The 11,213-nt window shown below is 39.9% G+C and overlaps 1 protein-coding gene across 1 annotated transcript; it reads left to right on the top strand.

The window, feature by feature from the left end:
• Positions 1-8,427: 8,427 nt before the first annotated feature.
• On the top strand, positions 8,428-11,136 carry LOC108163169 (DNA fragmentation factor subunit beta). Its single transcript, XM_017298301.2, has 3 exons — positions 8,428-8,820; positions 9,197-9,320; positions 9,376-11,136. The coding sequence occupies exons 1-3, from the start codon at positions 8,575-8,577 to the stop codon at positions 10,374-10,376; spliced, it is 1,371 nt and encodes a 456-aa protein (XP_017153790.1). The 5' UTR covers positions 8,428-8,574; the 3' UTR covers positions 10,377-11,136.
• Positions 11,137-11,213: the final 77 nt, after the last annotated feature.

An 11,213-nucleotide genomic window follows, 5' to 3' on the forward strand; every position in this document is an offset into this window, starting at 1 on the left:
AGTCAGGGCTATGCCTCAAAAGAAAAAGAAGAAGGCTGTGTGACGGCGCTGTTTCAATTTAATTTTTGCTTGAGATTGTCTAGCACTATTTTCATCTATAGAGTTATTTTCTCTTTAAAAGATATATTTAAAGAGGAAAGATGTAGCTGTAGATGTAGCAAGGCTGGAGAGTTATTCGTTTTAAGTAAATCCAGACTTATTGAATCCGCCATTTTGAATTTTTAAAAACAGACTTTAAATTCGTACTTATTGATCCCGAGATCTTATGAGAGTATATATGGACGAGCTGACCGAAGAATCCCGGAAGTTTATGGACTGAAATACGTATAAGAAGTATCTATCGCGAACGAAATAAAAAATAATGAGACTTATCCGGCGTCTATAAAATGATATTTTAGAATCAGGGCCATGCCTCAAAAGAAGAAGTTAGCTTTAAGTGAATTAGGCCTTATTGGATCTGCCATTTTGAATTTTTGAAAGCTGACTTCAAATTCGTAATTGCACAAACCGTTTTCAAGTCAGAATCGAAACGGGAATTGGAGCGGCAACGCCAACCTTTACCCGCCAAACAGCCAGATGCCAACCCGAGTGCCAGGCGAACCACCCGAACGCAAGCAACAACAACCGGAAAGGTGGAGCCGGTTATCGCCAGTGGCGTGATGACGCGCGCCTTTGAAAGGCGCAGGCGTGGCAGCAGCTGGGGTGTAGCCAGAGGTGGCGTCTCGCAGGAGGTGGTTGAAGAAAACGTCTTGCAGCTAGCCGAGTTGTGGATGTCCTACATTTCAAGGCGCGGGGTCGCCTCCAATTCAATAGAATTAACGAGACTTTTGGGCAGCAGTATCTCCACACAGCGCCGCGGCTCAATAGCTATAAAACTTACGGGCAGCAGCAACCACCGCAGCAGGCGATAACGGCACTACATTTTTCATTCTCATCGCTCCAATCCGAACGTGGAACCCAATACCGTGAAAATATAATTGCCAGAAAGACATTTATAAGCCGCGGACCACGTGAAATTGAAGCAGCGCAGTGCATGATGCAATTATACAAGGTGGTCTCGTCGGCAAAAGTTAGTCCCTTAACGTATGCTAGCAATAAGTGCGAGTGAAGGGCACATAGTATAGTGAGTGTGAGTGAGACGGTATATGTTGATGTTGATTAACCCTTAACAGGCCCGTGGGTTTTAAAATTTTAAAATAAAATGATTTTACTGATATATTAATATTTAAATTGTATGCAGCCATTAATAATTTTTCTTCAACATTTTTAGTTATATTAAAATGTTCTTTTACATAATATATAAAGATTACTTCTAATTCTGTGGTATTTTTTTTATATGCTTTTTATAATTTTGTTGTTGTCGGGACATAAGGGTTAAGAATATATCAAAAAATTCGTCCGTGAACAACCTTCATCATCAACAAGCAAGCATGCACTGACGATAAGGGACAACACGAACGAACTTCGGCTCCAGAACGCATCTGGAAAAGGAACCCCGACCAATTCTGATTCAAAAACTGTGCAGACGATATTCTCGACTTCCCATATTTAAAAATATGTCCATCGCAAGCCAAGAGCCGTAAGAATGAAGCCTATTTTGGTGTATTTTACACTATCGTGAAAACCGCTTATCAGGCAAATTTAGCTCACCCTGTGTTGGGACGCGTATTATTGAGAAATTAAGCGCACCACACGGGCATGTGCATGTCCATCGCAAGCCAAAAGCTATAAGAATGAAGCCTATTTCGGTCTATTTTACACTATCGTTGAATATATGTTTTGTTGCATATAACTTAGTAAGATCAAAGCGTGGGCTTTTCCAAGAAATTATAATGACTGGCTTAACGGCGCAGATATGGCTCCTCTCCCATATACGCACACTGGACGACAAAAAGGGTGCGAAAGAGAGGGAATGAGTGAGAATTGGAGTTGTTGCGGGGGTTTCGGCAACATTTTGAAACCACCGCAGCCATTAATACAATTTTACTCCGATAGGAAGGAGGGCCCTTTCTGAGTACGGGAGAAAAAGAGACGAATCGGCTGGTGGTGCCAGAAGGCGGTCCCACCAAACTATTTAATACAATAAAGAGATAATAGGGAATTATTATAGCGGCGGTTGAAAAACCAATGCGGCGCTCGTCCAGCCGCTGCTGCCCGTTTTATACTTTTTTTCACGGCAGAGCAGCGGCAGCGCTGCTCCGTTTTCCGTTTTGCCTGTCGGTCGGTATATTTATTTGTGTTGAGAGAAATTGAGAGAGAGAAATGAGAGAAAAGTACGAAAGGAAGTTTCTGGAAAACTTTCCGACTTTGCTGCGACATCAGCCAGAACGCATCTGGAAAGGGAACCCCGACCAATTCTGATTCAAAAACTGTGCAGACGATATTCTCGACTTCCCATATTTAAAAATATGTCCATCGCAAGCCAAGAGCTGTAAGAATGAAGCCTATTTTGGTGTATTTTACACTATCGTGAAAACCGCTTATCAGGCAAATTTAGCTCACCCTGTGCTGGGACGCGTATTATTGAGAAATTAAGCGCACCACACGGGCATGTGCATGTCCGTCGCAAGCCAAGAGCTATAAGAATCAAGCCTATTTCGGTATATTTTACACTATCGTTGAATATATGTTTTGTTGCATATAACTTAGTAAGATCAAAGCGTGGGATATTCCAAGAAATTATAATGACTGGCTTAACGGCGCAGATATGGCTCCTCTCCCATATACGCACACTGGACGACAAAAAGGGTGCGAAAGAGAGGGAATGAGTGAGAAATGGAGTTGTTGCGGGGGTTTCGGCAACATTTTGAAACCACCGCAGCCAATAATACAATTTTACTCCGATAGGAAGGAGGGCCCTTTCTGAGTACGGGAGAAAAAGAGACGAATCGGCTGGTGGTGCCAGAAGGCGGTCCCACCAAACTATTTATTACAATAAAGAGATAATAGGGAATTATTATAGCGGCGGTTGAAAAACCAATGCGGCGCTCGTCCAGCCGCTGCTGCCCGTTTTATACTTTTTTTCACGGCAGAGCAGCGGCAGCGCTGCTCCGTTTTCCGTTTTGCCTGTCGGTCGGTATATTTATTTGTGTTGAGAGAAATTGAGAGAGAGAAATGAGAGAAAAGTACGAAAGGAAGTTTCTGGAAAACTTTCCGACTTTGCTGCGACATCAGCCAGAACGCATCTGGAAAGGGAACCCCGACCAATTCTGATTCAAAAACTGTGCAGACGATATTCTCGACTTCCCATATTTAAAAATATGTCCATCGCAAGCCAAGAGCTGTAAGAATGAAGCCTATTTTGGTGTATTTTACACTATCGTGAAAACCGCTTATCAGGCAAATTTAGCTCACCCTGTGTTGGGACGCGTATTATTGAGAAATTAAGCGCACCACACGGGCATGTGCATGTCCATCGCAAGCCAAGAGCTATAAGAATGAAGCCTATTTCGGTATATTTTACACTATCGTTGAATATATGTTTTGTTGCATATAACTTAGTAAGATCAAAGCGTGGGCTTTTCCAAGAAATTATAATGACTGGCTTAACGGCGCAGATATGGCTCCTCTCCCATATACGCACACTGGACGACGAAAAGTGTGCGAAAGAGAGGGAATGAGTGAGAATTGGAGTTTTTGCGGGGGTTTCGGCAACATTTTGAAACCACCGCAGCCAATAATACAATTTTACTCCGATAGGAAGGAGGGCCCTTTCTGAGTACGGGAGAAAAAGAGACGAATCGGCTGGTGGTGCCAGAAGGCGGTCCCACCAAACTATTTAATACAATAAAGAGATAATAGGGAATTATTATGGCGGCGGTTGAAAAACGAATGCGGCGCTCGGCCAGCCGCTGCTGCCCGTTTTATACTTTTTTTTCACGGCAGAGCAGCGGCAGCGCTGCTCCGTTTTCCGTTTTGCCTGTCGGTCGGTATTTTTATTTGTGTTGAGAGAAATTGAGAGAGAGAAATGAGAGAAAAGTACGAAAGGAAGTTTCTGGAAAACTTTCCGACTTTGCTGCGACATCATCCAGAACATGATGCAATTATACAAGGTGGTCTCGTCGGCAAAAGTTAGTCCCTTAACGTATGCTAGCAATAAGTGCGAGTGAAGGGCACATAGTATAGTGAGTGTGAGTGAGACGGTAAATGTTGATGTTGATTAACCCTTAACAGGCCCGTGGGTTTTAAAATTTTAAAATAAAATGATTTTACTGATATATTAATATTTAAATTTTATGCAGCCATTAATAATTTTTCTTCAACATTTTTAGTTATATTAAAATGTTCTTTTACATAATATATAAAGATTACTTCTAATTCTGTGGTATTTTTTTTATATGCTTTTTATAATTTTGTTGTTGTCGGGACATAAGGGTTAAGAATATATAAAAAAAATTCGTCCGTGAACAACCTTCATCATCAACAAGCAAGCATGCACTGACGATAAGGGACAACACGAACGAACTTTGGCTCCCGACGAGACCACCTTGTATAATTGCATCATGGCGCAGTGCTGCTCCAGTCGGCTGAGGCAGCGGTGATACCGAGCCTCTGTTCTCTTCCCTCTCGCTCTGGCACATGCACACTCGCTCTCAGCGCTCTCTCTTTTCTGCCCGCTTTCGGCTTTTTGTGTTTGTATGCATGTGTGTTTCTGTTAATTTTCTGGGCTTGAGAAAATCTAGAGATGGCACTTGAGCCTAGAGGTGGACTGCTTCGTGCATATATCTGTTAGTAGCGTCCACTTTCTTAAGCAACAAAAAATATATCCTCGATGGAATGCGCTTTTTCAAGAATTTACAATGGTCAGACATATCAGATCCACATTTGCTTTGAATAAACTATCGGGAGCACGACGATCCAACATAAAATACTGTGCGACGAGGACCACGACCAAGACGACGACGACCCAAAACTGTTTTATATAACAGAGAGATATTTGCATATATTATGCATGTGCTTCATGGATTTGTGCAGCGATGATTTAGTTGACATTTCGTTATTTGGCATTTACGACCTACATTTTACGACTCGACATTTCACAAAACAAAAATGAGAATTTTTGCATCTTTAAAAATTTACCGAACAGCTCGACATAGCATAATTTCAATATAGATATATGTAATAGTTTTATTAATATTAAACCTTAATAATGCCTTCCAATGCTGAATTTGTCCGGAGGTTGTAAATACCCCCTCGCTCGTGGTCGAGCTTAGCAGAATAATTACTAATATTACTATGTATGTACTTCCAGATGGAAGCTGCTGCCCTTCATGCTATTAAAATTTATCACTCGAAGATGCTGTAACATAGAAGAATTTTAATATGTAGTTGTTTTACATCCAAAAATTTAGTATTTTATGGAACACGCACGACAATGGATAAAATCATTCATCTTCACAGGCAAACGAGAGTGTGACTATCGTAACACAAAGAAAACACGCTCCGTGGCCACCTCTATTTTCCATGCTCTGCTGCAGCGCTTACCATGTTTGTGTATGTGTTTATATGTGTAGGTGTCCGATTCTTTTTCAAGGCCTGTGCTAATCTAGGGATGACACCTGATGCTAGAGATGGCATGATATACTTATACTTTTAGAATTCCCGTGTCAAATGGTTTTCAAAGCTCGAAAACTATGTCATTTAACTTGTTAAAAAATAATCAAGAAATAACAAATTTACAGGACGCGTTTAATTAGCGTTTCAATGCATTCATTTCAATGCATACTTTTTTTTTTGGATTCGCATAAGAAAGCCATATATATATGCACATATGATATAAAATTTGATGCGCAAGTACACTCAATCTATATACACCATTTCATACCAGTATGCCGGAAAACGTATATTAAATGCAAGCAATTCTAAAACATAACAAAAAAATAACATCCGAACGCCAGAGCAGAAGACCTTGAGAAATAATCCAGAAAGTTCGTTTGGGACATGGTCAGTGTATGAACTGGCAGATCTATATACTGCATATTTGGTTCTAGGATAGAAAACAGCAACCAACTATCAATTACCGATAATTTATTATATGCAGTGAAATTAAAGACAAAGAAAATTGGAAAGGCTGAGAGGGTTTCGTTCTCGTATTCACGTGCATCATTTATTCCAATGGATTGGATTTAAATCCTTTTCGTTCATTCACTTTCAAACAATTTCTATTTGGCGCGCACCTCTCGCATCCAGTCGATAGTATCGATGGCCGAACTTCTTTCGTCGAAGAACCTCACGCTTTATGGCGCTTCCATTGGGATTTTATGAAAAAAAACGTTCACACTTAAAGAGAAATGTAGTTCATATGTAGCAAAGGTATAGTTGTCGTGTAATGTAAATTTACCATGTCATTTTGTTTAAACAACATTTTATAAACAATAAATATATTATAATAACAATTCAGGAAGCGGAGCAGATTCAGATTGTTATCCGGCGAAAATTGGCTCCAAATGGGATGCCATTCAGGCTGAGAGCCTCTGTAATACTCGAAATAGCCGGACATTCTGGCGCAGCCGTTTCCTGCCATAATTACTTAATAAATAAATAATTATTAAATTAATAAATTAAACACACGAGAAATCTAAATTTTGAAAGCCTGCCAATTGAAATTGTTTAGCAGCTGCTCTGTAGGAACTCTGGAGAAAATTCTTGGACGAAAAATTGTCAAGCCTAACAATTGAACGGAACTGCGAACTTTTTCCGGAAATATACCGAATAGTGTATGGTATATATATTAAGTATTAAAATTTACACTGATAAGTTAGTTTTAATATGTATTTGATATACACCACCTATGATATATCCATATAAACTTAGTTTTTCATGTGTTGGGCTTAAATAACCGCCGTTACAAACCGGTTAAAACGGTTTGCTTTGGCCAATAAAAATCGTCAAAAATGTTCTGCAAAGCATAATGCAGCAGCAACTTTTTTTGATATTAATTTTTGACGATTTTTATTGGTCAAAAGAAATTTTGCTACAGCAAAAAGTTATCAAATTCATTTTTGACGATTTTCATTGGACATGGGAAAAACATACCCTAGGGAAAAGATATTATAGAATTGAGAAAATGTTTGTCATCCTAGGAAAAAACAATTTAGTCTCTGTTTTAAGGCTTTTTCAACTTATTGTCTTCTTACACAGATAATTTGCTAATTACATGCACACTCATACCCTGGGGGAAATGGATGTTATAGAATTGAAAAAAATGTTTGTGATCGTAGGTTCTAATTAATGCAGAAACTAAACAGTATCTGTTTTAAAGGTATTTAAACGATATTTTGCAATTAGTGGTCTTTTTACAGAGACCAAGATCAAATGCATGAGTAGGCCAAAAAAAAATGCAATCTAAGGCAAGGTCTTTATTAGTTACGTTTGAAAGCAGCTTGGAAATTTATCCTTATATAATATTTATTAAATAGGGTATACAAATGCACATACTCTAATACCAGCAACATTGACAACCCAACATTGCGACTGTTTTTTTTGTTGAACAATAAAAGCAAGGACTAAAAACTAGCCAATCTTGTTAAAAATGTATTCATCAATGGGGTAAAATTATGTGGCAAAACTAAAAACTTTAGTTAGCCTACATTATTCAACGGAATATAAAAATTGAGCAATATGAACGACTATCCTTTTTCGTTTATTTTTGCTTGACCATTTTCGCTAAAACCTTTTTTTACGCAAAATGCAATGAAAGCAAGTATTTAGAATAAGTCAGTTAAGTAAAAAATGAATTCATAAATCGTATAAAATTATGTGGGCATGGCTAAGTGTTCTATATAGCTATATATATTTTGGTATATTTCTGAGGGTCGGACGGTATATTTTAACCATAGATCCGCGGTCACACTGACACTGACAATAATATTAGAGGTGGAAAAACCTTGATGTTTTTAGACATCGATGTTTTTCAAGCTAACAGTTACAAACAAAACAAAACATTTCATTTGAGATAATTTCACTTTCAGCAACATAAATTATATCTTAAAACAAGTCCTGATTTTTGTTTAGAAACTACGACTTTCTACTATTTTCGGCTTAAGGCGAGTACGACGAATCGCAGGACGTGGCCGGGACGCACAGATATTTCTGGGCAGCAGCTTTAAATGGCATCATTCCGTTTGTAACAAGATAGGTGATAATATATCGTTCATATCTAGCAGTCTTTGTACCATTGTGAACGAGTTGGCACTTCCTGAATCAATCCCAACGGCTTCTCAACATCCTGTGCTTGCTTAAATTTTGCCATTGCAATAGTGCTCCGATTCATGAAAGTCACGATTCCTTTACATTTTGTTAAAATGGGTTGAATCAAGTTTACTGTGTGTGCAAAACAGGAAACCCTTCGTGCTTCTTCTTCTCTCTTTAGTTTTTTCTTTCATAGAAACGGGACAAGACATAAAACTAAACTTCGATGTTTCGCCAATCGATGTTTAAAAAAATTGAAGAAACATCGGTGCATCGATGTTTTTCCACCTCTAAATAATATACAAATAAAAAAAATACAAAATAAGTCCGCTTAAAAGGAAGCTTGCTGCAAGGTTGTCAACTCCAACTCCATGTTCTTGCACAATGCTAAACTACATTAGAGATACAATTATGGCGCCGTCAACACGCAGTAGCGGCAACAGCGCCAAGACCAACAACAGCAGCAGCAAACAAAGGGCCACAAAGGAAGACGGCTCTTCCTCGTCCAAGGAAATTCAACCTGCTCCAATGCGGGGCTACAAGATTACTGATAATGAGCGGTCAAGGAAATATGGGATTGGAGCCAATTCATTGGAAGTTCTGCTAACCAAAGCCAATAACAAGTTTCCGGTGAGTTGCTGAAAAGAAAAAGGGAAAACTTCAGCGAAAGTGTTTGAGTTTCCACCCACCCACGCATCCAGGCAGGCGTAAAAAATTCTTGGCCCTGGTAGATTCAAGGCCAATGTCCCTGGCAGTGGCTTCCGCATTCAATGCCACCCACAGTGCGCATGTCTGGTAAATCGTTAGAGCAGAGGCAACCTTGCAGGAAACCTGTTGCTGCTGCTGTCGCGTCCTAGTCCCAGCCAGAAAACAATTTCCTGAAGGCCAGTGAACCTTCCTCGGAATTGGCCGAGATTCGGCTCTGACCTCGCTCTGCTGTGGCCTGTTGCAACGTCATGTCAAGGGCAGTTTATTCAATTTCTTTTCAATTCATTAACATGTTTAGCGGCAGGACCTGCACATCTATCTAGCCTCTGATGGCTTTGAGGTGTCCGATGATGAGTATTTGAACAGCCTGCCCGCCCAGACGTTGTTCATTGTGGCTGGTCCAGATGCAGTCATAACAACAGGTGAGAGAGCCTCCAGCAGTCTAGCAGTGTGATTACCGAATATTATTCTTGATAGATGCCGACTTTGAATTTGAGAAAATGCGCCAGCAATCGCCCTTGCTGAAGGTGGCAGACATCTTCTATGACTTCATAGAACAGCACCCGGAGAAGTTCCGACGCATGATCTCGGACTATGAGCACCAGAAGCAGCGACTGGTCCTGGACAACAGCAAGGCCCATCTAAGCTTGAAGGACGAGCACGTGGAATGGTTCGAGGGCGGCGAGGAGCGCTTTCACTCCAAGGAAGAGGCCATGGCCGTGCGTGCCCAGACACGTGTGCGCGGCTACTACTATAAGGCCAAGGAGGAGCTGACACGCAATCCGTTGTACAGGAAAAATCCCAAGGCCCGGCAAGTCATCAACTCGGTGCTGGAGCAATTTCACTATCTACTCATCGGCTGCGACTATTTCTCAATGATGTTCAACAGAAAGTGCGAACAAAAACACGACTTCCTCCAGCAGCAGCGGCAGCAGACGGGTGATGAGGAGCCCGATGCCGGAAGTCTTCCAAGCAAGAGACTAAGGCAGCTCATCAAGGAGTACACTAAGCAGCATTCCATACTCGATGATTGGTCTGTTTCGCTGTGCACCGATCTGGGGGACTTCTATTGCCAGGGCGCGTATTCGGATAATGGCAACAGCTGCTCCCTGCAGCACACCATCAATCCGTATGCCTCGCGCGAGAATCTCATTTTGTTTCAGGTTTGGAATCTGGATCATCAAATTGAACTCTCTCGCACGATTCTGCCCGCCATGGTAGCCAACGTCGAGGAGCTAGTCACCAAGCCGCAGCTCAAATGTTCGTTTCACAACAAGCGTGTAGTAGACATCTCTGTTTTAGAGTACTTTCTCGAAATATTCTCCCTAAAGAACCTTAAACTCGTGCACGTTGTGTGCCACGAAAAGGTGCAACGCTCAAACCGCTCAAATGGTCGCCTGCTCTGTCCGGATTGTCATGAATACCGGATTGTGCAAGAGCTCATGGATTTGCAGGGAGCAAATAAAACCACGTCTTAAAGGGTTACCTACCTTAAAGCAGTTACCTATCCAAGCAATACTATAAACAATAACTGAAGATATATATATGTATATATATGTACATATATACGCCCATTTGTTATGTAGATTATTTGATTATGCTGTGTTTACTATATAATCGACAATTTAAAATAGTTTTTATTTCTATTTGATTTAGTGCTAATTTGTTATTGGTTTGAAAAGTGAATTGTACAAATCAAAAGTATCTCAAAGTTAACTATCGAGGGAAACGTAGTGTTGAAAAAAGTATTTATAGAATATATGTATGCATGGTTATATGCATTTAATGTTGCAAATGCTTAGCAAACTACTATAACTATGTGGCAATATATTGTATTGATATCTAGCTTTAAATGTTTATTGACTGTAACGCTTGTAGTTGAAATTTGAGTGCGTTTTGTTGGCGTTACAATCGTTCAACATGTCCACACTATGGATCAGATCATATATTGTATGTGCCAGGAGTCTAGCTTGCAAAGGGTACCATAATATACATATATACAACTACATATACATACATATATAATATATACATATATCGAATTTAAATTGAGTTCAATTTAAGATAAATATAAAATTATACAAAGGTTTTTGCTACACTCGGCTTCTCTGTACCTCAACGAACGTGCTCTGAACTCCTACTGTTTCATTTCAATCTACACACTCCATAACTTTAAGAACTCTACTCGAACTCTGGTCCCTATAAAGTTTCTGAAAATAAAAGACAGTTGTACTATTACCCGAGGGATTTCTTTGGGATTGCATGCAACTTCTTCAATAAAATACATACAAACTCTATTGGTTTTATCTCTTTAT

Source organism: Drosophila miranda, chromosome 4 (genome assembly GCF_003369915.1).
Source record: "Drosophila miranda strain MSH22 chromosome 4, D.miranda_PacBio2.1, whole genome shotgun sequence".
Taxonomy (NCBI): Eukaryota; Metazoa; Arthropoda; class Insecta; order Diptera; family Drosophilidae; genus Drosophila; species Drosophila miranda.